General features: G+C 42.8%; 1 protein-coding gene, 1 non-coding gene and 1 pseudogene across 2 annotated transcripts in view; 1 reads left to right on the top strand and 2 right to left on the bottom strand.

Moving 5' to 3' along the window:
* Positions 1–20,446, bottom strand: part of CHLSN (cholesin) — a 190,232-nt gene extending 169,786 nt beyond the window's left edge. Inside the window, exons 1-2 of the mRNA XM_006167887.2 lie at positions 20,310–20,446; positions 4,684–4,813 (exon numbers count right to left, since the gene is read on the bottom strand). Of these exons, the coding sequence (XP_006167949.1) occupies positions 4,684–4,812 (129 nt within the window). The 5' untranslated portion in view covers position 4,813; positions 20,310–20,446. The remainder of the gene's footprint in view (positions 1–4,683; positions 4,814–20,309) is intronic.
* LOC106733811 (40S ribosomal protein S10 pseudogene) lies at positions 11,013–11,532 on the top strand (annotated as a pseudogene).
* Positions 15,571–15,700, bottom strand: LOC114006008 (small nucleolar RNA SNORA38). Its single transcript, XR_003547782.1, has one exon. It is a non-coding gene; the product is annotated as a small nucleolar RNA SNORA38 (small nucleolar RNA).
* Positions 20,447–26,534: the final 6,088 nt, after the last annotated feature.

Below are 26,534 nucleotides of genomic sequence, written 5' to 3'. Positions count from 1 at the left end.
GGAAAGAGAGGGGAAATCGGACAGAAAGGGAGGAAGGAAAGAAAGAAGACCTGCTCAACCAATAGCTACACCCTCCTTGTATTTCAGCCCTTCCAAACCGACAAGGAGCAAGCAAGTTGGTGTCAGTCCAGTGACCCTAAACACCCCGTCTCTAAAATGGAATCTTCATAACACTTCAAAGAAGGAAACTGGTCCTGGAGGAGTTTAAATAAGTAGAAGACAGTACTCTAAAATCCAGGATCACTGAGAAATGTTTCTAAAACTAAAAAACAAATAGATGGGCAAACTCTAAGGGCATCATTGGAGAAGAAGAGAGGTCTGTCGACTCCAAAACCTCCAGTACCATTAATCTCTCACTTAGCAGAAATGAGGAAGAGGGAAACAGCAGATGCACCTCTAAGACCAGCAGCCAGTCAAATGGAACCCGTTACCAAGACACTGAGTAAGGCATTTTGAAATGACCCTTCCTCCTGTCTGGGGCCATCAACCACCACCTGCTTCTCTAGTATGTCAGGCTTGCAAGGGTCTCTGGAATTGTGAACGAAGCCAACAAAAAAGGGAACTACGAGACCCTAATTGCCTGGGCTTTACCCATGCCAGACAAGGCACCAGGAGCAGGAACCTGGACTAGGAAGACGGGTACAAGCCTCAGTCAGCTTCCTGTACCAAACCCACAGGCCTGAGTGGGAACGCAAACTCTATGGAAACCGCTCCCCAAGGGGCAATGAAGTTTCCACACTTGGGGACACTTCAACTATCTTGGCGTAAGCACAGAGCACTAGGCTGTGGGAAGCTGCTGCACAGACCCAGGGAGTGGCCGGCTGACCCAGTCTCTACAAATGAATGTTTCTGGGAGGACAACACAGTGGCTCAAGTGGGGACAGAGGCTTCTCTACTGTGGACTCCAGAGGTTCATCCAGGAGCCACTGGGGGGCAGGCAGGAAGAACAGCACAGTACTTTTCCACAAATTCCCTGGCTAGTGGGATGCTGCTTTCCAGGCCACATCAACCTTCCCTTCTCATAGGCTTAGGATCAGCTTTCCATATTTTTTCTTTAAAAGAAAAAAAGCTTGATATCTCTTTTTCATAATTTCCCATGAGAATAAGAGTGCGTGAAGAAAAAGGTTTATTAGCAAAGACAAGCATATGTTTTCAGGGGAGAAGAGTCCCCATTTGATTGGGAGACTGGCTCCTGGAAATACAGAACAGAGCCCTGAAACCACAGTACTAAGTCACAAGAACCAATCTGAAAATCTTTCCAATACCTGGAAACTAGCCCCAGACTCACATGCACCTTCCAGAAAATCCAACAAAATGCCACTCCCTTTGAAAGGAGTGTGGCTGCCGACCCCTGCTGGCCAGTTCGGGCTCCACGCCCATGACCAAATCCTTGCACAGACCAACAGCTACCTGGCTTACCCAGCCACTTCCTCCAAACCTGCTCCCCACTGCGTAAGTTGGGTAAGCCTGAGACTGCTCGCCCTATGGCAAGGACTGACTCTCAATACCTGTGGCCTGAAAACTAAGAGAAGTGTGTGTGAATGAACCAGTAACTGTATGTTACAAACCAAACAAAAATCCAGGCATCAAAAGAATGGAAGGACTGGCAGGTGGCATGCTGGTTAAGGTGCTGGATACTCCCACATGACTGACCATGGTTCAAGTCCCAGACCTGGTGGCTTGCTTTCTCACTTTCCCTCTCTCTCTCTCTGTGTGTCTCTCTCTGGTCAAATTAAAATAAATGAATAAATAAAATTAAATATTTTTTAAGTAGAAGGAAACATACCCAAAATGCTTTCCTCTTTTATTTTAATGAGCATGTAATTTAATAATGAAAAATTACTTAAATTATTTATTGGAGGGGGTAGAATTGTGCTATAGGGTGCGTATGCTTGTTGGAAAGACAGAGACAGAGAGACAGAAAGCAAGAAATCACCCCATGGGGAGATGGCCACACCTCAATCCCTTCTCCTCCATTGTCTTCTCAGGATTTTGGACATGCACGCACACATGCCCAGTGTGAATTCCAAGTCACCGAGTCCGGGACTCAAACCACAGTAGACTACATGGAAATCCAGCACCTTAATCACCACACCACCCACTGGTCACCAAAATTAAACTCTTAAAAAGAATACTTGTGTAGAAATTTTAACCTTTGTCCCTGCTCACCAGAAACCAAGGCTATTGTGAATTCTGCCAGTGACCAGCAGCCTGCAAGCAGAGATCAGGCAAGAGGGTTAAGAATGGAAATCTGGGCCGCGCTGCAGTGGTGTAGGCAGGAGAGCACAACTATGCAATATTGAAGCAAGGTGGAAGGCACTGAGATCGGATTCTGGTCAACGTGAACAAGCTGGACATATGTGGTGACGCTGGCTGGAAGGCTGGAGGTTAGGGCTGGACGTGGTAAGATTATGTCAAGGGTGGCCCCTACGCTCACTCTCAGTGATAAGGAAAAAAAGAAAAACAGGGAAAGAAAGCTAGTTTACAATTAAATTAACATGAAGCTCATTCAAAAAATAAATAAATAAATAAACTGGAGGAGCCTAGAAAAAGGAAAGTGTTGATAGAAACAGCCAAAAAATTTACACTAGTGAGGCTCTGTGGAATCCAGCTATGCTGAACACTGAACAGGAGCCTGAAGAGCTCTTGGGAAACCAGAACCTTTAAGTTCCTGGTGGAAGAACTGACACAACAGGGGCACTCAGCCCAGGGGAGTGCATTTAATAGCCTGCTAACAGACTGACTGCAGAAACTCAGGAAAATGTCACTGTTCCTGACTTGATGCTGTACAAGCAAGACTTCCACGAAGAGAAGTCCAGATGCCTAGAGCTCAAGGCTTGTAGGAATTTAGCCAGAGCCCAGGACTAGATGGGGTCTTGAGTCCTGCCTGGCTTCTCCCAGTCCCCATGAGTGGTCGTAGCCATGAGAAGACCCTCCACAACACAGCCAAAGACCTGCTTTCAGCACATACTCTGTGTTCATCCCCATCACCTCACAGCTCCTGGCCTGTCACCAGCCACTGATGTGTCCTGCCCATTAGTTCGCACCATCTCCCAAAGGCTCAGAGCTTCCTGACTGGACAGAACCTGAGTGATGACCTAACTGGTGGCCAGCATTCATCTACCTGGGTAACGGACTGAGGGACATCAGGACATCCCAGCACAGGTGTTCTCAAGGAGTCCACTGCCAAGGATGGAACCTGTTCTTAGTTAATCTCTTATACAAGTCCGGTGGTTTCCAATCTATTTTCAAAAAAAAAAAAAAGATAAAGGACCTAAGCATGCTGTTATTTAATGGCAGGTCTTCAAAACTAAATTTTGATATGTGTTAAAAATCATAAACAGGGACCAGCAGTTAGCATAATGGCTATGTCGCTGGACTCCCATGTAGTCGACCGTGGTTCGTGTCCCGGACCCGGTGGCTTAAAACTCACGCTGGGCGCGTGTGCATGCGTGCCCAAGATTCCAAGAGGAGAATGGAGAAGGGATTGCGGTGTGGCCATCCCCCCTAGGGGGATGATTTCTCATTTTCTGTCTGTCTGTCTCTCTCTGTCTGGCGAGCGCATGCGCCCTATAGCAAAAACCTCTCCAAAAAAAAAAAAATTATAAACAGTCTGCAGGTGGCATGGTGGTTAAGAGCACTGGACTCTCACATGGCTGACCACAGTTCAAGTCCCAGAACCGGTAGCTTGCTTTCTCACTTTCTCTCTGTCTCTCTCTCTGTTTAAATTACAATAATTAATTAATTAATTTTTAAAAAAGGAAAGAAAAAAATCATAAATAGTCTTAAAAGTGTTCAAGGACTTAAGCAACATGGTTACAAAAAACCTTCCATTCCTATTTATTTATGTGAATAGGATTACTTAGCACTTATATCTAAAAATGAAAAGCAAACAAAACCAACACTAAACCCTGTCTCCTTCAAGCTGTAAGTAATATTCATCCACAGATGCATGAATTACAAAGGCATATAGAAGAAAAGTTTTAATACTCAGAACTTGGTGAGTAACAAAATTTTTAAATTTTTAAATATGTATTTTTGTGACAGATGAGCACTATGGGATAAACAAAATACTTTAAAGAATAAAAATACATAACATTAGGAAAAGAAATTGTTCAGGTATTTTTTTTAAGTGAATGATGGCAGGTTTTATAATCACATCGTTATGTATAATCCAAACCACACAGTCTAAAAAGTAATGTGAATAGTTGATTTTCAAACCCTCAATATTTGTACTATGCTAAATATAAACATTTTTAGATGTGAATTTTTAAATATAGGTCCCAGACCACATCCCATACATGCGTCATTGTGAGGAGCAATCTTCTCTTGTGCGTATAAAGCACCACCCCTCCTTTATGAAAGCATAGGACCCTCACCTCTTGGATGCGTCCATGGAGCCACCTAGTCCATCAAGGTCGTCCATAAAACATGGCACCCAAATCAGCAGACTAGATTCAGTGGCTCAAGAAAGGCAGTAATGGTAATCCATCCTACGATTTACTAAAAGTCTCCTTTTGTCCCACAATTGTTTTTAAAAGGCACTGAGTATACCCAGGTGTAACCTGCTCCAACCTCAGCTCCATTCAGAGGAGCCGCTGAGTCGCTTAACTCTCCCTCCAGGATCAGGAATCAGAGCAGACCTGGGAAGGATGACGCCAGGGTGACGGAAAAAAGCCTTACCTTGGGGCCAGCTTCCTCCTCCTCTGACTTGGCTTCCAGAGCCTGCACTATCTCTTCTGCTGAAGTCTTCTTCCGTTTTTTGTTCTTTTTTCCTTTCACTTCAGAAACTTTTCTCTTCTGTTTTGCCATTCTGCAACAAAGGAAACTGCTATTGTAAATACAAACGAAACGAGAGATCTTAGGCCATATAACATTTGTAAACAAAGGGGGGGGGGCAATGATACTCTCCTGTTATAAATGCAAAAGTGTTTTAGAAAATAAGCCAAATATATAAAAGTTAAAAGAAAGTCAAACATTCTAGTTTGTTGTCCGTAGGTATCCAAACACCTGTGGACTTACAGACAACCAACTTAACTTTGGTGTATTTCCCTTTTTTTCTGCATATTTTTACTTAACATAGCTGCAACCATTCATAGATTATATATTCTATACTTCTAACTTAACGTGAACATAAAGCTTTAAGATCAAGAGAAATACCATGTTTAGTGACATTATTCCAATTTTCCAAAGGTGAAAATCAGTCTATTCCTAATTAGTGAATATTCTGAGTTATTTTTGTTTACTATTGATAGTACAGACTAACTCATACTCCCCCATCAATTAGGGAAGCTGTAGCACTTCCTGGGATATATGACAGTCACACACTTTCTCTCCCCACCCCAACACCAGGGCATCTGGCCACAGGCAGAGGAGCTCAAGGACCATAAGGAGTCCAGAATGTCTCTCCTACCATGCTGAGGTGCCCGCCAGAATATTTATGAGGACTGATGAGAAATCCAAGATGTATCTAATGAGGCCTATTTTCTCAAGCACAGCAATATCAAAACTCCACACATGCGAACAGAAAGAAGTCCATGAATTGTAACTTCCTTTGTGGAATTGTGCAACGAAGGAACCGTGAGCAGTACCTGAGTCTACCAGAAGAACCTGGACACACCTTGGAGGGTTGTGGTGGGAGCCCTGGATCCAGGGTACAAGGACAAGAGCTGATTCAAGGAGGGGGAAGCAGGAACTGAACCAACTCCTGCTGTTGCAGTGAAACATACCTGCAGTCAAAGCAGAAAAAGCAGCCCAGCCCCTCTCTCAACCATCCTTACTCCCCACTCTACTCCTTTCATCCTCCACTAGCTTTCAGCTTCCTCCTTCTCTCCCCATCGACAGAACCTAAGAAAGATGAAAACAGAGTCCTGGAAGCTACAATGTAAGCCTCATGAAACAAAATACAAAAGGTGCTTTTGGAGCTAAGGGACAATAATAACCAGCACACAAGCAAACATATACCACTTTTCGTTACATATTATCTTTAGTAGAGACACTCATACATTCATCAATAAAGGAATAAATCGGGACCAGCAGGTAGTGTGGTGCTTAAGGCGCTGGACATTCCCACATGGCCAACTACGGTTCAAATCCTGGACCTGGTGGCTTGCTTTCTCAATTTCCATCTGTGTGTGTGTGTGTGTGTGTGTGTGTGTGTGTGTGTGTATGGTAAAATTAAAAAATAATGACTGAATAAATAAAAAATAAATAAATAATTCTAAAATAAATAAATAAAGGAATAGATAAATTGGGGCTAGCAGGTGGCATGCTGATTAAAGTGCAGGACTTCCATATGACCAACCACAGTTTGAGTCCTGTGGCTTGAAAATCACACTGGGCACATGACCAAAATCGAGAAAGGAGAATGAAAGAGAAGGGACTGCAGTGTGGCCATCTCCCTTGGAGGGTAATTTCTCTTTTCCCCTTTCTTGGTCTTTCTCTGGTGAATGCACATGCACTATGGCAAAACTTAAAAAAAAAAAAAAAAAAATCAGTGAAATTCTTTTTTAAAAAAATGCATACCCAAAATCCTGAGACGAGACTGGAGGAGGAGGGATTGCACCATGGTCATCCCCCCTGGGAGGGGGGTGATTTCTCACTCTGTCTCTTTCTCTGGTGAGCATGCGCACCCTGTAACAAAAACTAAAATAAATAAATACACACACACATATAGAATATACACATATACACGATATTTATAAGGCCTAATATTTTATTATTTCTTACAAGAGGGAGCAAATAAGGGTGAAAGAAACAGCATTTCCAATAGGTCTTGATGCCACAATTCTCTCCCAACCTTCAGCCAGTCCTAAATCATGGGTACATTCCTTTCACTCAGTGAGGTCTCTGCACCTGAATCAGGAATATTCCCATGTGGGACTGCCTCGTAGAGTGTCATGTTTTACAACTGTGCCACCATCTGGTACCTCAGCTTCTATTTTTTATTTTAGCTTACTGCTAGAGGGCATATGCTCTCACCAGAGAGAGAGAGAGAGGCACCTGCCCAATGGAGTGTGATCACTCTACAATCCTTCTTCTCCATTCTTCCTTCCCATCAGGAGCTTGGGCACCCATGCATATACATCTGGCATGTTTTTTAAGCTACCAAGTCCTGGATTCAAACCATGGTGAGCCATGTGGAATCTAGCTTCCCTAATGACTACACTAAGAGCCAGCCCTAGGCTTTTATGAGGGGTTATGGGAAGATAGAGATGTTTAGAAAACTGTTTTCTTGTTTTTAAATTGCCAGAGGGTGCACATGCTTGCCAGAGAGAGACCAAGAAAGGCGGAGGTGATGCAACAATTGTTTCTCCTTCCTTTCTCCCTCCTTTTGGATTTTGGGCAGGTATACATACACATGTGCCCAGTATGTTTTTCAAGCCAGCAGGTCCAGAACTGAAACCATGCAGTTGGCCATGTGGGATCTAGCTACCTTAACTACCACACCACCACTTGGCCCAACAGTGGTTAATTTTAGAAAGGATGATCAGAATGGAAGGGCTCAGGAGTCATACACACATCGGAGCCCAAATCTTGTTCTAAATATCTACTCTGTGAGAAAAGACCACAGGAGTATAGCACAAGCCTAGGACCCCAGGCAAGGCCAGAAACCAAAGAAACAGTCAAATAGCAAAAGGCCTTTCAGGATGACAGAGCTGGCACCAAGGACTCCCATGTCCTGTATAAGTTGTCACTGATTATAGTAACTGAAAGAATATTACTACTATGGGATCAAAAAATTCAAGCTCCTCATTCTTTAATTAAGCCTTATCTTTAAAAAGTATCTGAAGCCAGGGAACTACAAATTTCAATTAACAGTATAATAAGAAAATCTTGAAAGATCAAGAGACTGTTGACACAGGGACTCTGAAAAGACAAAGAACTGTGCCATTCAATTACCTTGTTAGAGAAATCAGAAAAGTTTAGCAAATATTTACATACCAGGTACTATAAAAGTTAAGTTAAATCTATATTCATTTTGTAAGTTATCATTAAAAACTTTAATCACTAAGTCTATTTGTTGAAAGGGGAAAAAGACTTTTCTATATTATAGAAAGGTTTCTTTAATAGTTTTAAAAGATGGTGACTCATAACTTTGAGACAATGAATGTTTGTCATAGAGGACGACATTTACTTTCATTTATGGTCAATTGATTTACAACAAGGGTGCCAAGACAATTTACTCTTTTAAAAGAATAATCTTTTCAACAAATAGTGCTGGGACAACTGGGTACCTATATATGAAAGAATGAATTTGGACTCCTTTAGCACACCATATACAAAGTAATTCAAAATGGATTTTAAAAAACTAAATATAAGAACTAGAATTATAAATTTTATTTTTTTATAATTTTTTTGAGAGATTTTTGCTATAGGTCATGTATGCTCACCAGAAAGACAGAGAGAGACAGAGAGACAGAAAGTGAGAAATCACCCCCCAGGGAGGATGGCCACACCGCAATCCCTTCTCCTCCATTCTCCTCTAGGGACCTTGGGCACACACGCACACATGCCCAGCGTGACTTTAAGCCACCGGGTCTGGGACTCGAACCACAGTCGACTTCATGGGAGTCCAGCGACATAGCCATTACGCTAACTGCTGATCCCTAGAATGATAAAATTCTTAAAAAAAACATAAGAGTGGTTCTCATGACCTTGGATTGGGCACTAGTCTCTTAGATATGACACCAAAAAACATAAGCAGCAGCAGAAGAAATTGGAATACATCAAAATTTAAACATTCGTGCTATAAACAACACCAGTAAGAAAATAAAAGATAATCTACAATGTTAAAGAAAATATTTTCAAATCATATATCTGACAAGACTTGTACCCAGAATATACAAAGTCCTACAACTCAACAAAAGACAACCCAATTTTAAAATGAGCACAAGATTTGAACATTTTTCCAAATGCCCAGTAAGTACATGAAAAGATGTTTAATATCATTAGTCATTTATGAAATGCAAATCAAAAGATATGCTACTTTACATTCAGATTTAAAAGACGGATATTAGTAAAAAGTGGTAAATGGAGAAATCAGAACTCTTATTCACTGTTGGTGGAATGTAAATGGTACAAGCAATTTGAAAAAATTCTGGAGGTTCTTCAAAAAGTTAAATGTACAGTTACAACATAACCCAGAAATTCCACTTCTACACATATGAAAAGTCTTCAGAAAGTGAATAAAATATGTATGTTATAGAAAAAATTATGCATGGGACCAGCAGTTAGCATAATGGCTATGTCGTTGAACTCCCATGTGGCCAACCGGGGTTCAAGTCCTGGACCCAATAGCTTAAACTCACACCGAGCGCGTGAGCATGGTGGAGAGGAGAATGGAGGAGAAGGGATTGCGGTGTGGCCATCCCCCCGGGGGGTGATTTCTCACTTTCTGTCTCTCTGTCTTTCTCTTTCTGGCAAGCGCACGCGCCCTATAGCAAAAATGTCTTTAAAAAAAATGCATGCTTTCAAAGTTTTCTTGCACCAAAATAATACTTTCATTTCATCTTTCAATGAACTTTTTTAAATTAGTTTTTGCCTTAAGGCATGTGTCCTCACCAGAGAGAGACAGAGACAGAGAGAGGGAAAATGAGAAATCACCCCCCAAGGGACAGCCATGCTGCAATCCCTTCTCCTTCATTCTCCTCCTGGGATCTTGGGCATACACACACATGTGCCTCGTTTGAGTTTCAAGCCACTGGGTCTGGGACTCAAACTGTGGTTGGCCATATGGGAGTCCAGCGATGTAACTACTCTACCATCTGCCAGCCCCCTCCACGAACTTTTTAAAGTACCCTTATATATTCAAGAGACATGAATACAGCCACATTAAAAACTGTACATTAGGTCAATCTAGAATTAACTGAAATTAAAACAACTCAAAGTAGATCAAGGTTTTAACTATAAAACCTCTAACTACAAAAGTGCTGACAGAAAACGTAGAGGGGCTGGCGGGTGGTGTGGTGGTTAAGGCACTGGACTCCTACATAGCCACACATGTTTTGAGTCCTAGTGGCTTTCTCTCTCTCTCTCTCTCCTTCTATGTTGAGTACAAGTATCCTGAAGAAAATTTAAAAATAGTAATAATGACAAATAAAATTATATTAAGAAAATGTAGGAGAAACTTCTGAAGAATAGGCAAAGATTTCCTAAATAAGACCCCTTAAGTCCAGGCAACAGTCCCTAAAATAGACAGATGGGATTAAATCTAAAAAGCTTCCTCAGGGGCCAGCAGTTAGCGTAATGGCTATGTCGCTGAATTCCCATGTAGCCGACCATGGTTCAAGTCCCGGACCCGGTGGCTTAGATTCACGCTGGGCACATGTGCGTGCGTGCCCAAGATCCCGAGATGAGAATGGAGGAGAAGGGAATGTGACGTGGCCATCCTGGCTGGGGAGTGATTTCTCGCTTTCTATCTCTCTGTCTCTTTCTGTCCTTCTGGAGAGTGCACGCGCCCTATAGCAAAAACCTCACCAAAAAAAAAAAAAATAGCTTCCTCACAGCAAAGGAAACTATACTAGACTGAAAAAGACAACCTTGGAATGGGAGAAAACATTGAAATCTAGAATATATAGAAACTCAAGCAGCTCACACATAAAAAAATGAACAAAAAAATGGGCAAATTAACTGAATAGACAACTCTCCAAGGAAGACTTACAAATGGCCAAGAGCCATATGAAAAATTGTTCAAAGTCTCTTGTCATTAAGGAAAATGCAAATTAAAACTACAGTGAGATATCATTTAACCTCAGAATGGCAAGGAATAAAAATATAAAGAATCCCCTTCCTTTCCAGCCTCGGCCCCGGACCCTGCAGCCGCCGCGATGTTGATGTCCAAGAAGAACAGGATTGCCATTTACAAACTCCTCAGCCATATGAAAAATTGTTCAAAGTCTCTTGTCATTAAGGAAAATGCAAATTAAAACTACAGTGAGATATCATTTAACCTCAGAATGGCAAGGAATAAAAATATAAAGAATCCCCTTCCTTTCCAGCCTCGGCCCCGGACCCTGCAGCCGCCGCGATGTTGATGTCCAAGAAGAACAGGATTGCCATTTACAAACTCCTCTTTAAGGAGGGAGTGATGGTAGCCAAAAAGGATGTCCATATGCCCAAGCACCCGGAGCTGGCTGACAAGAATGTGCCCAACCTTCACGTCATGAAGGTCATGCAGTCTCTGAAGTCTCGCGGCTACGTGAAGGAGCAGTTGCCTGGAGACATTTCTACTGGTACCTTACCAATGAGGGTATCCAGTACCTGCACGATTACCTCCACCTGTCCCCCAAGATCATGCCTGCCACCCTTCGCCGAAGCCGTCCTGAGACTGGCAGGCCCCAACCCAAAGGTCTGCAGGGCGAGCGACCTGCAAGACTCACAAGAAGAGAAGCTGACAGAGACACCTACGGATGGAGAGCTGTGCCCCCTGGTGCAGACAAGAAAGCCGAGGCTGGGGCCAGGTCAGCCACCGAGTTCCAGTTTAGAGGCGGATTTGGTCGTGGACGTGGCCAGCCACATATATATATATAAGTGTTGGCAAGGCTGTGGTGAAAGGGAACTCTCTTACACTATTGGTAGGAACGTAAATTAGTTCAACCTCTCTGGAAGGCTTCTCAAAAACTTACAAATAGAACTTCCATGTTGGGAACCAGCAGTTAGTGTAATGGCTATGTCGCTGGACTCCCACGTAGTTGACCGTGGTTTGCGTCCCGGACCCATTGGCTTAAAACTCACACTAGGTGCGTGTGCGTGCGTGCCCAAGATCCCGAGAGGGGAATGGAGGAGAAGGGATTGCGGCGTCGCCATCCCCTCTGGGGGGTGATTTCTCGTTTTCTGTCTCTCTGTCTCTCTCTGTCTGTCTGGCGAGTGCACACACCCTAGAGCGAAAACCTCTCAAAAAAAGAAAATAAAAGAAAAAAAGAACTTCCATATGACCCATATGACCACTTCTTGGTATCTACTACTCAAAGGATAAGGAAACACTCAATCAGAAAGACATCTGCACATCAATGTTTATTACAGCATTATTTAAAATTGCTAAAACATGGACCCAACCTAAGTGAACAAAATATATGACTAGGTTGAAAAACTGTGGCACATACATACCATGGAATATTAACAACTATAAGAGACAATGAAATCCTATCATTTGACTCAAAATGGATGAATACAAAAGACTTATTGAGCAAAGCGAGCCAGACTTTGAAGGATACACATTGTATATCCCACTCAATTTTGTACTGATTGTCCGCACTGTATGGCAGAGGTTGAGAGATCTGAAGATGTGATGGTGGAGAGGATGGGTGTGGATGCCAGAGACTATAAGGGGGGAAGTGGTTGGTAGAGAGTGGGTGGTGGATGGTAGGTTTGAGAAAAAAAATGTTAGGACAGTCATGCCTGCTAAAAAGTGTTATTTATTGGGGCCGGCAGGTGGTGTGGTGGTTAAGGGTGCTGGACTCCCACACGGTTGACCGCAGTTCAATTCCCGGATCTGGCGGCTTCCTTTCTTACTTTCCCTCTCTCTCTCCCTGTCTCTCACTCTCTCCTTCTCTGGTCAAATTTAAACAAATAAATAAATAAAGTTAAATAATTACTTTTTAAAAATCCTGTTATTTATCTGTTAAACTAGTCTGCAGATTGTTTTAACAATAGTTTATCAAATTATGAAAGTTCAAGTGCAAACATTTTTGAAAACTCTAAATCATAAATTTGGGGCCAGCAGATGGTGTAGTGGTTATGTTGTTGGACTCCCACATGGTCGATCATGGTTTGAGTCCTGAATCTAGTGGCTTGAAACTCACACCAGGCACATGTACATGCATGCCCAAGATCCTACGAGGAAAATGGAAAAGGGACTGCAGTGTGACCATCCTCCTGGGGGGTGATTTCTCACTTTCCTTCTCATATTCTCTCTCTCTCTCTCTCTCTCTCTCTCTCTCTCGGGTAAGCACACAAACCCTGAGGCAAAAATCTCTAATAATAATAATATATAAATAAATCATGCTTATGATTACAAGAGAAAAAGTAAAAAAAGAATTGGGGGGGCAGGCAGGTGGCATGGAGTTTAAAGGTGCTGGACTCCCACATGGCTGACCACAGTTCAAGTCTCGGACCTGGTGGCTTGCTTTCTCACTCTCCCTCTCTCTCTTTGGCTCTCTCTCTGATCTAACTGGAAAACAATAACAATAATAATAAAGTTAAATAAAAATAATTCAAAAAAATTTAGTACTGTCTGGAATAGATGACTCCAGTATGTATCTGTTAATTTATTTGTCATCAAAAGAGCACTTTGCCTAAAAGAAAGGACTGATAAGGATTAGTGTAGTTTATCACTAGTTTGTATCTGTACATTATTGTTATAAATATTACCTGTATCTTTTGGTATATAAAACTTGATACTTTGAAGCTTGTACCTGTGAACTTGCAACTAAAATTTATTTTGCCAATGTTTTCTGAGTGGACTGAATAAAGCGTCAACTGTAGAAAATAAATAAATAAAATAAAATCTGTACACTGGTTTGGTCCAGTAGCATAGTGTTTAAGGAAGGTAGATCCCATGTGGATGACCACAATTCAAATTCCTGCCCTGGCAACCTGAAAAATACACCAGGCAAGTGTGCACGCATGCCCCAAATCCCAACGGGATGGAGAAATGAAGGGATTGTGGTGTAACAACACCTATTAGATAATGCTTTCTCCCTTTCTCTGCCTCTTTCTGGCAATTGTTGCACACATGCCCTCTGACAAGAAAAAAAATTGTATACAAATGTTTTCAGCAGTATTTTTCATAATATTCAAAAGGCCTAAATGCTTATCAACACATGGAAAAACAAAATGCAGTGTGTCCATACAGAAAGTGTTATTCAGCCATAAAAAGAAATGACACTGGGGCCAGCAAGTGGCATGGAGGTTAAGGGTGCTGGACTCCCACATGGCCGACCCTGGTTCGAGTCCCAAACCTGGAGGCTTGCTTTCTTACGTTCTCTCTCTAACTCTATCCCTCTCTGGTCAAATTAAGATAAAAGGATAAATAAAGTTAAATAAAATAATTCTTTAAAAAAATAAAGAAATGACACTGCTACAATGTCAATAAATATTACAGGACATAACACACAGAGAAAGAAGCCAGACGTAAAAGGACTACACACTGTATAGTTCCATGGTAAGAAATGTCCAGCATAAGTAAACAATAGAGATAAAAGTAGATTAGAGGTCACCTAGGGGTGGGGCACGGGGTAGGAGGAGCAGGAGTGACTGCAATGGGTAGGGGTTTCTTGTGGGAGAAGGAATATGTCCTAATATTAGATTGTTACATACACTACACAATCCTGTGCATATACTAAAAAACAAACACTATAATCTCTCTTAAATAATCTATCACAAATTTTAAAATATAATATCCTGATGCTGTTAGGTACAGTTTCAAATAAATGCGGGTGAGATATATTTACAAAATGTTTGCCATGGAAAATCACATTTGTGGGACCAGCAGTTAATGTAATGGCTGTGTCGCTGGACACCCATGTAGTCGACAACGATTCGAGTCCTAGACCCGGTGGCTTGAACTCACGCCAGGCGCATGTGCGTGCGTGCGTGCCCAAGATCCCGAGATGAGAATGGAGGAGAGGGGATTGTGGCATGGCCATCCCCCCTGGGGAGTGATTTCTCACTTTCTGTCTCTCTGTCTCTGTCTCTTTCTGGTGAGTGCACGCGCCCTATAGCAAAAACCTCTCCAAAAAAAAAAAAAAAGAAAATCACATTTGTGCCATTAAAAGCGTACATTAAGATTACCAGCCAAGGCTGAACTTCGCTAACTGTACTCCCTAGTACCATCAGCACATAACAACTTGGAAGTCACTGGGTTGGGAAGCATCAAGACCTTTATTGACATTATTTTTCCTTAGAGGACTCAAATTAATTCCATAAAGCAATGTAAATCTAAGTTTTTCTCTATATTTGTTGGCTAGGAGGAAGAGGTTAGAGTTTAAGAAAGCTAATCATCATAATAATTAATACTAAAATTAGCACTAACTAAGAATGAAAGCTAATCATAACAATTAATGCTAAAATTAACGCTTATTAAGAACTTCCATATGCCAAGCCAGCTCTAAGACCATTATGTACATTGACTCATTACTTTTTGTGACCAACGAAGTGGGCAGAGATGAGGAAACTGAGGCACATCTATTACAGCAGGAAATCAGTAAATTATGCCTAAAGTTGGTAAACAAACAAAAAAAAAATCACACTATAAGCATATTATTTAGAAATATTATTAAAGTAATTCTAGTAGAAACAGGTAAAAGATTAAACTGTGTTGTCTTTAGTACATAACCTGGGGGATCAGGGACTGCCATTTATTACATATTCTGGTACCATCTGAGTTTCTATGAAAGAGGGTCAAGAATGCCTCACATGAGATATCTGACATAATCCCACCCTAGATGCCATTTTAGATACCTTCAATGTCATTATGTGTAGTCCAAACTTCTCTTACAAGCCACCACTCTCTCTGCCCTTGATAATCTCCGAAATTTCTACTGGCAAGGCTTAATTCAATAAACGCTTCTATATGGGATGGTGGATCTTGAGTCCTGCAAGGAGCAAGCAGGCTCCAGATTCCTCAATCCACGTTTCTTTGCCTCCAATTCTTACGTGTCCAAAGACAGGGAGCCACAGACACGCCTTTGTAGGAGAGTCACATAAAACATTTTTTAAATTACCTTATACAGTACAGTCTAGAGATGATATAGAAGAGCATTATCATACTCTGCAAATGGGAGAATAAACTGGTACAGCTTTTCGAAGAGGTAATTTTGTAACATTTATCAAATGTGTTGGTCCAATAATTCCACTTCTAGAAATTTATCCTAATGAAATAATCATGGACGGAGATTTATATGCAAGAATGACAACACCAGCGTTATCTCTAATATTAAAAACTTGACAATGCCATAACTGTCCAACAATAGCAGGTTGGATAAATAAATTACTCTTGTGCAAGGGACTATACCTACACCATTAATAACAGCGATCTCAGAAAACATCCAGTCATATGGGTAGGTGCTCATAATACAACATAAGTGAAAAGACAGTATAAATCTGCATACATGCAATATGACCCTTGTTTTGTAAAAAAATATATATATATCTATAAATATGCACAAAAAAATACTAGAAGAAAATGCATACATTAAATATTAACATTTTAGAAAGATTATGCTAAAAAATATTTTAATGAAACAAACAATCCACTAGCAGAAAGCTGATAGCCCTGGTCAGAAGCATGAGATGACAGCTAGGGCTGAACAGTAGGCTCTGTCACTGACCAGGGCAAATTTGTACAAAACAGGCTAAACCTGCAGATCTCCAGAACTGAAAAAAAACTCTACAGGCCCTTAAAGAAATAAATATCTTTTTAAAAAATCTGAAATAGCCCAGCCCTAGCTGTCCCCTCTTACGTAGCACATATATTTCTGTTATGATGTGGGCAGAACAGGGCACTTCACAAATCACTAGGCAAAAGCTCACCCTGAAAGAGGGACTAGGCCTTCACAATCCATAAGCCTCTCAGATACATCAGTGGAAGAAATCCAGGAGTGGAGCCCTAGTTTCTGCACCCAGGACTGTGCTTTGTTCACATTATACATATCCATGACTAGTCTACACTGGCTTCTCCAGCTACTACAGTTCTGCTCATGACCCTACTCTCTCCTCCACTCCTCCCTTGGCCAAGCTCTAAATCCTGTTACTACAGCAACCCTACACCAACCATCATCTCAATGTCAAGCATCCCACTTTCTAGCTTTCCAGCTAATCCCATCTAGGTACCCTGAATCCAATCATCTTTACCCTCACAAATCCTCTGATTCATTGATCCCACTACATTTTTTTAAATGTTTCGGCCATAGGGCATGTGCACTTGCCAAAGAGACAGACAGTAAGAGGGAAAGTAAGAAATCACCCACCAGGGGGATGGCTACAGAGCAATTCCTTGGATTTGGGGCACATACACACACATGCCCAGAGTGATTTTCAAGCTGGCAGTCCAGGACTTGAGCTGTGATCAGCCATGTGAGATTCCAGCACCTTAACCGCCACACCACCTGCTGGCCCCAATCACACTATATTTTATTTTATTTTTGAGAGGTTTCTGTCTTAGGAAGCATACACTCACCAGAGAGAAAAAGAGACAGTGAAAGGGAAAGTGAGAAATCACCTCCAGGAGGGATGGCCACTCTGCAATCCCTTCTCCTCCATGGACTCTGAGCACACACACGCGCCCAGTGTGATTTTGAAGCCACCGGATCCGGGACTCAAACCATATGGGAGTCCAGCAACATAATCGCTACACCATCTGCTGGTCCCAATTCCACTACATTTTAATGTCCCTCATCCCTCTGTGTTCTGACATCTACCATTTCCATAATCCATAATTATAACCATTTCCTCACACATACACTCTCGACTCCTTCTCTCCCTTCATAGTACTTGCCTGGCAAAACCTCAACTCTAGGATCTACTTCTGCCTGGCTGTCTACTCCAAGCCTGGAACTTCGCATGGCTGGGAAACTTACAGGACCAAGTTGACCAGTCTCAGTTTAAATCTCAAACCACTAACCTGAAGGGGGATCTTGGTGCTACCCAACAATCTTACAACATTCCCTTACTCTTGCCACTCTTCTTGACTGATTCCTTCCTTTCCACCTCCTAACCTCCCCAATCTCCAACACTGTCACTTCTGTTCTCAGTAAATTATCTTAGTTTCTGATCACTGAGAACATAGAAGCAATCAGAGGGAACTTTCACAGGTTTCCACACCTAGCCAGCAGGCCCATGCTCCTACCAAGGCCAATCTCTTTACTCAAGCTCAGATCATGCTCAAGGAGTCACTCTGAGTAATTCTTCCCCTCTCTTACACTGTTAGCTCTTCCCCTCCACCGAATCAATGACAATCCCCCACATTTTAAAAACTCTCAACTCAACATGCCTTTCAATCCCACTTCTCAGCTCCCTTCTGCAAATCTCAAGAATGGTCTACCTTCTTGCCTCTAGTCTTTTCCTCCTGTCTCTTTCATCAGGCTTTTGCCTCAACCACTCTGCCACAGCTACCTCCTACGGGGCTAAATCCCATTGTGATCAGTTGGTCCCACCTGATCTGTGTTTTTCTCTTGGAATGAATTCAACCCAGATAGCAGGTTCTCTTGATCCGCTTCATCTCTTCCATCCTGAGTCACTGAAGGACTCCAGGCTTAGGCTTAGTGCTCAGCTTCCTCACTCCCTCAGTGACATCATTCTATCATAAGGCTTTCTATCATTAGGTCCAACTGGACCTGATGACTTCCAGCATTCTGTTTACTAACAGATGTCTCTTCTTTTTTCTCTTTTTGGAGAGGTTTTTGCTATAGGGTGCATGTGCTCACCAGAAAGACAGAAACAGAGAGAGAGAAAGTGAGAAATCATTCCCCAGGGGGATGGACACACCATAAACCCTTCTCCTCCATTCTCCTCTTGGGATCTTGGGCACACACGGACATGAGCCCAGCGTGAGTTTAAGCCACCGGGTCTGGGACTCAAACCACAGTCGACTACATGGGAGTCCAGCGACATAGCCATTATGCCAATTGCTGGTCCCCAGAAGTCTCTTCTTAACCCTCTCCCTGGACTATACTTCTAACTCAACCACATGCAAGAGTGGTCTTCAGAAAGTTCATGGAAAATGTGTATTTTGAAAAAACTATGCATGGATTTCAAAAATCTTTTCCCCCAAAATTAAACTAGTGCTTTAATACCATTTTCCACAAGCTTTTTTTTTCTGCTCCAATGAAACCCAATCTGCTTTGGATAATCTTAGACATTGTAATAGTTTGAGGACATAAGTAGAGTCATTTTTTATAGAGACAGAAAGCGAGAAATCACCCCCCAGGGGGGATGGTCACGCCGCAATCCCTTCTCCTCCATTCTCCTCTCGGGATCTTGGGCACGCACGCACATGCGCCCGGCATGAGTTTTTTAAGCCACAGGGTCCGGGACGCGAAACGTGGTCGACTACGTGGGAGTCCAGCGACATAGCCATTATGCTAACTGCTGGTTCCCTTCCACGAGTTTTTTTAAATCATGTGTACTCATATAACTATACAGACCCACACACATATCATCGCAAACTTAGCATGCCATATTCAAAACTGATCAAACCTAATCTTCTGACAATGTTTGTCTTCCCAGTAAACATCTAATGAAATGCAGATTTCAGCTCAAGCCAAAAACTGATGTCATCCACAGCTCCCCTCCTCACACACCCACCCAACCCTCTGGTTCTATAGGCAAAATACACCCATAACTTGACGATCTTTTACTACCTCTAACTAGCATCCTCATCCAAGCCATCATCTCTCACACAGATCGTTCACAACCTCCGACTGAGCTCACTTCTGCCCTTGCCCCTCCAGTCAACTTCCAACATATTATCCAGAATGACTTTTACAATACCCGAGTTCATGTGCCACCTCTACTGGAAAACGTGCCAAAGTTTCACTCGGAGGACAAGCCAAAACCCCTGCAGGGTCCCACATCTGTGCCCAGCCCCATCTCTGGAACCTCAAGGCCTGTTTTACTCACTTGGCCCAATCACAATGGGCTCCTGGCTGGCTACCTCTGTTCCTACCTTTCCTCCATCTGGAAAGTTCTGACTCCCAACGTGTCTCAATCCCTTCCCAGCTACAGTACTCCACACACTATCTCCCTGTTCCGCTCTATTTTCCTCCATCCTACGTATTGGCCACCTGTGTATCTTATTCATCTGTCTGTACCGTTTGCAATGTAGGTTCACTAAATTAGAGGCTCTTCTTTATTTCTGTTCAAGGTGTAGTAGCCCCAGCATCTTGAACTGTACTGACACACAGGAGGAACCCAATAAACGGTCTTCAAACTACTAATTAACAATGAGAGAACGCAAAGCATACTCATGCTATCAAGCGAGAGCTGAACACCCTGTGGACAGCTAAGGCTTAAGAGTTCCAACTCAAAAGTCCAAAGGAAGATAGAGTCCGTGCCACTGGCGACCTAGAACCCACCCAAGTCCCTTCAGCTTGTCCACAAAGGGTCATGCGAAAGGACCCCACGCGGGGCCTTACCAGTTCTGCGGACCCCAGGGCCGCCCCTGGTCCCGTCGCGCGAGGACTCTCGCACCCACGTGAGGGCCCGGAGCCCACCCCGGGGCTCAGGATCTGGACGTCCCTGGCCAGCCGGCCTGACCCGCCACGGCCTAGCGCCGCCCGCCCTGCCCCGCCACGGCCTAGCGCGCTTACCTGCGCCCACCTGCTCCGACCTGCGCGTGCCCGGCTGCTTCGCCGCCTACCAGCTTCCGGCAGGGCCCTACGCCCGCGTACGCGCCAGTCCCGCCTTCAGGTGGGCGGTGCCACCTAGTGGACAAGGCCTGCCTCCGTCGTCGCTTCCGACCAATGACAAGCGGCGGCCGCAAGGGAGCTGTCCTGGCGCAGACTGGTAACGTCATCTCTAGAAGCCGCTAGTTGCTAGGAGAGCAATCGGTTGCCAGGGCAACTTCCTCCCCGCCCTCCCCGACACGTGCTGCACATCCAGGCTCTCTCCCCACGTGGGCAGCTGCGGGGTGTAGCCCTTGGGCAGGGCCGGGAATCCGGGTGGGGGGCCTCCAACCCTGGACACAGGGAGGGCCCAGGGAGGAAGCACGACACAGGAATTTAAATGGATGAACTGCGGTTGGGGGGGGGGGTGTTCGTCAGCATAGATACATCTCAAACTTAGTATTAACTGTTAAAAATAGGAGTGCAGGAGCAGGGGCAGTAGGTGACATGGTGATTAAAGGCACTGGATTTCCACGTGGCTAACCGAGGTTCAAGTTGCAGTTGCGGAGCTGGCAGCTTGCTTTCCCGCTTTCCTTTTCTCTCTTTCTCTCTTTCTCTCTCTCTCTCTCTCTCTCTCTCTCTCTCTCTCTCTGGTCAAATTAAAAAAATAATGATGGGGCCGGCAGATGATGTGGTTGTCCGGAACTCTAGACTCCCACATGGTCGACAGTGGTTCGAGTCCTGCACCTGGAGGGTTGCTTTCTCACTTTCCCTCTCTCTCTTTGTCTCTCTATGGTCAAATTAAAATAAATAGTTAAATAAAAATAATTTTTAAAATATTAGTAATAATGATCACAATTAATGGAATTAAATAATACCTTTTTTAAAATCAGAGTGCAAAAGGTTAGGTGCTAAAAAATAAAAATAAAAGGTATGTGCTGTTACAAGTGTATTTGTAAACAATTTCTGAAGGTCAATATTATACATTGTGTATGAATGTATACAAATGTAGTAAATGCATACCTAGAAAAATGTTAGTGAATTCAGAGTAGTGGTCACTTCAACAGTGAAATAGGCTAGTAATTAGATGGGAATCTGGAGTGGGCGAGGGGTCTTCTATTTTTAAGATGGGAAATATCGGAACAAGTTAATAATCTCTAGTTTCATTCTCTACGGATGTTTCTTTCTTTCCATTGCTATTACAACTAAGTTATAATAACCTGTCTGACTCCTTGTGCGTATACATCAGTCCCTACAAAGCACACAGGAGAGAATTTCTGGGCCACCAGTATAAGCATATCCAACTTAAGTTGGAGGTTCAGTTTTCTTTTTTTAATTAGCTAAAGGCCGGAGCCAGCAGTTGACATAGTGGTTAAAGCACTAGACTTCCACATGGTCGGCCACAGTTCAAGCCCCAGACATGGCAGCTTGCTTTCTCACTTTCCCTTTCTCTCTCTCTCTTTGTCTCTCTCTCTGGTCTAATTAAAAATAATAACAAATAAAATTGAATTAAATAATTATTTTTAAAATGTTTGCTGTAAGAGGTGTGCACTTACTGGAGAGACAGAGAGAGAGAGAGAGAGAAAAGTAAGATAGCACTCCCATGGGTAGCCACAGCACAGTCCCTTCTCCTCCATTCTCTCACTTAACATATCCCTGTGGTTAAATATCTCCAGGATGGGCTGGGTGCCCCTATAGACCACTGAGTACCACCCACTCAACATTCTAATTGCTTTATATATATACTGATATATATATTATATGTATATATAATTATTTTATTTAACTTTATTTATTTACTTACTTTAATTTGACCAGAGAGGGACAGAGTGAGGGTGGTGGTGGGAGGGAGTGAGAAAGCAAGGTGCCAGGTCTGAGACTTGAACCAAGATCGGTCATGTGGGAGTCCAGTGCCCTTAACCTTAATGCCACCTGCTGGCCCCCCAGCATTCTTATTTCATAGGTCTGAAAATGCTCAGCTCAGGATGGATGGCTCCAGTCATATGTTAACACATCTACTGTCACACAGGAAAATACCTGACATTCTTTATTTTTTTTTTTTAAGAGAGATTTTTGCTATAGGGCACATGCACTCACCAGAGAGAGAGTGACAGAAAGTGAGAAATCACCCCTCGGGGGTAGGGGGGCAGGCCACACCACAATCCTTTCTCCTCTATTCTCCTTTTGGGATCTTGGGCACACATGCACATGTGCCCGCTGTGAGTGTCAAGCTACCGGGTTTGGGACTCGAACCATAGTCAACAACAATATAACCATTACATTATCTGACATTCTTAATAAGGTGAGCAATCCTCTGCAGCAGAAGGCATGGCCTTACTCCAAAGCCTGAGGAATATGTATGGAGTCTCTCTTATGGGGCTTTGCCAGAGACCCCACACACAGTCTTACCTATCACATACATCTCTAGTATTGTATCCTCCAAGTCCAGGACAGCTTGTATTATCAACCAGACCTTTTTAAAATCTATTCTTTTTCCTTTGGGACCTATTCAAAATATAAAAACAGATTTCCAAGTGACCCAATAAATGCTTGGTGGCCAAATTAAGTAATATAGACTATAAACTGACATCAAATCCAAAAGGGCAAGCAAGAGAAATAGGACTCTCAGTGGTAGAAGATTGTATGCTTTATAATTCTGCAAAATAACCCAAAATTTAACAGCCTGAAAGAACATTTACCTTACACTCTCTGTGGATCAGGAGTATGGGTGTGGCTTAGCTTTGTGTCTCTGTCTCTAGGTTCATCAGAGTTGTAGTCTAAGTGTCTGCCAGGGCTGTGGGTTTTATTCGAAGTCCTATCTGATAGCTTCAAATACTCCCAAGCTTTCTCACACGGATACCGGAAGAATTTGTTCCTCCAGAGATATTAGACTGGGAGCCTCAGGTCCCCACAGGCTGTTGCCCAAGGCCTCCCTCAGTTTCCTGCCACATGAGCCTCTTTTTTTAAAAATAATTATTTTATTTTAACTTGATTTATTCATTCATTTATTTTCATTTGACCAGATAGAGACACACAGAGAGAGAGAGAGAGAGAGAAAGTGAGTTAGTAAGCCACCAGGTCCAGGACTTGAACCATCGTCGGTCATGTGGGAGTGTCAGTGCTTTAACCACCATGCCACCTGCTGGTCCCCATGAGCCTCTTTTTTTAAATTTCCAGCGAGTGCACGCACTTGCCAGAGAGAGACGGAGGGAGAGAGAGAGGACCTCTCACTGGGGCATAGTGTTGCCCAAATCCTTTCCCTTCCATTTCTCCATCCTGTTGAGATTTTTGGAAGCATGCACAGGCACCTGGCATGTTTTTCAAGCCATCAGGGCCAGTATTCAAACTGCACAGTTGGCCATATGGGATCCAACTCCCTTAACCACTTGACTACAGCCCAAAACCATTTTAAAAGGCATTTTCTTTGGTAGAATTTATTGCTAGAAAAATCTTAGCTTTTAATGTATTTTTAAAAGATCTCATAATGTGGCCTTCTACAGATGTGATTGTTAGTAAGGCATCCTGATGTCCCAACAATAGGTAGGAAAAATTAAGGGACAACATTCTCAAACAAAAGAAGTGAAAACTAACAAACAGCCTCTTGAAACATTTAACTAATACTGTGATCTAAACTCTCTCCTCTTTGCTTTATTCACCTTGTATAACAAACTGTGATTATAAATTTTTTATATCATGTCAACAAAAAAGAGCCAATCAACATTTATCGGGAGTAAGTTGACAGGAGATCAAGCAGAGGAAGCAGACTAGTTTCCCTCTCCCCAAGCTGCTGCCCAAAGCACAAGGTTACTCTCAAAACATTGGCGTAATGGCTATGTCACTGGACTCCCGTGTAGTCAACCGTAGTTCGAGTCCCGGGCCCGGTGGCTTAAACTCACGCCAGGCACGTGTGCGTGCATGCCCAAGATCTCTCGAGGAGAATGGAGGAGAAGGGATTGCAGTGTGGCCATTCCCCCCTGGGGGGGGTGATTTCTCGCTTTCTATCTCTCTGTCTCTCTCTGTCTTTCTGGCGAGTGCACATGCCCTATAGCAAAAACCTCTCAAAAAAAAAAAAATTTGCAATTCTGAGAGACTGTCAACAATCCTTACTCTCAAGCTTAAAACCTGGAAAACTAAGACTATTTCAGCCACTGGCCCATTTCGGGAACTCATTTCAGAATCAATCTTTCAAGTTGGCTCTCAGGCCAATTGCAAAGAAAGAATTAGAAGGTTCATTAAAAATATATTTTAGGGGAACCAGCAGTTAGCGTAATGGCTATGTCGCTGGACTCCCACGTAATCGACCGCGGTTCATGTCCTACTACCTAATAAACTTACAGGGCTAATTCATATAGCTCACTGGAAATTCTTTTCTGGACAAGGAGGGGTGAAAGTAAGTAACATTTGAAATAAATTGTTAGTCTCTCACAGAGTTTAAAATATGCACATGGACCAGAACATGGTATAATGGTAACATCGCTGGACTCCCACATAGGTGACCAGAGTTCGAGTCCTGGACCTGGTTTAAAACTCAAGCAGGGTACATGAGCATGTATGCCCAAAATACAGTAAGGAGACTGGAGAAGAAGGGATTGTAGCATGCCCATCCCCACTGGGAGGCGATTTCTCACTTTCTGTCTCTCTGTCTCTCCAGTGAGCACACATGCCCTACAGCAAAAATCTAACCCCCCCCCAAAATATAATATATACTTTAACGTGTACATATATGTGTGTATATATATTTTTTCTTTTTTAAATAATTACTTTATTAACTTTATTTATTTATTTATTTTAATTTGATCAGAGAGGGACAGAGTAAGAGAACATGAGAAAGCAAGCTGTCAGGTCCAGAACCCGAACCGTGGTGGGTCATATAGGAGTCCAACACCCTTAACCACCACGCCACCTGCTGGTGCCTATCCCAAATCTCTTTAACATTGTTATAGACACTCAAGATTGATGGACTGGTTATACCCATTCTTGCTGACAACACCTAGATCCTCACCAGAAATGAATATTCAACGTCAACTTTCCTGATACTAACAAAGGCCTTTGGTGACACCTTGTGAAATGTTCGATATTGCAGCCCAGACCCCAGAACAGTGAGTAGTGAATAGTCTTTCACAACCATTAAGTGAACATTGGGCACTAAGCCTGATTCAGGAAAAAGAGGAACACAGCAGAGGCAAGGGGAGTTGCCACCTCCCTTAGCCTGATCCTGCTTGCTGCAGGAATATGGTGAATATTTCAGACTTCAAGCACCTGATTAACAGTTCTTACACCCAATGAGAAGATACACTCTGCTCCATGTGTGTTGTACTGCCCACTCTAGACACAGATCCAAAGTTGTTGATCAGAAGACAGGACAAGGGCCAGCAGGTGGCATGAAAGTTAAGGCACCTGGATCCCTAATGACCAAGTTTGCAGATTTAATCCCAGGCCTGGTGGCTAGGCAATCACACCTGGTGTGTGTGCAAGTGTGCCCAAAGTCCCAAGAGGAGAAGGAAGGAGAAGGGACCGTGGCATGGCCATCTTCCCTGGGGGTGATTTCTTTTTCTTTTTTATTTTCAGTCTGAAACCAGCCACTGTTTATTTACTGACCAGATTACAAAAATAATCATGGTGGATACCTTAGTTCATCCTTCTAGTAAGTCTGTTGATCTGGTCTTCCCTATTGCCAGCGTCTCTACCTTCTACAAAATGGGTGGTCTTTTTCTTCATTCCAACTCGTGGAGAAGATAATTTGAAGGGCCAAAGGAAGTTATTTACTTCTTTGAAGCATTTTTCAACAGTATAGATTTCATGAATCAGGTCCTCCATGCAGATGATGCCAAATTTACCAAGAAATCGCGCAAAGAGTTATCTGTCAAAGCAATTCACTTCTTATTGATTTTACCATAACCACATTTGCAGATCAGTTCATTTACTGACTTCAGGTTCGGGTAAGTAAATGAACTGATCAATGCAATATACAGTTCTACAATTCTCAGCATGTTAATTGAGGCTTTGTTGAGCTTAATGAAGGTGCCATTGAAGATCTGCAAAGACTAAGACGCTGCAACACCTTTCGACCCTTTGGGCTCACTCCATTGAATACCTCTGATCCTAATGACAAATGTCAATTTGGGTTCTGCAGGTACTTAGAAGTTGCCAGCTTTTCTTGCCATCCTGGCCATGTGAATCTCAGTTCTGTACATCTGTCTATATTCCTTA

Source organism: Tupaia chinensis, unplaced genomic scaffold, assembly GCF_000334495.1.
Source record: "Tupaia chinensis unplaced genomic scaffold, TupChi_1.0 Scaffold145208_1, whole genome shotgun sequence".
In the NCBI taxonomy this organism is placed as follows: domain Eukaryota; kingdom Metazoa; phylum Chordata; class Mammalia; order Scandentia; family Tupaiidae; genus Tupaia; species Tupaia belangeri.
This window is presented reverse-complemented; position numbering and strand designations above follow the sequence as displayed.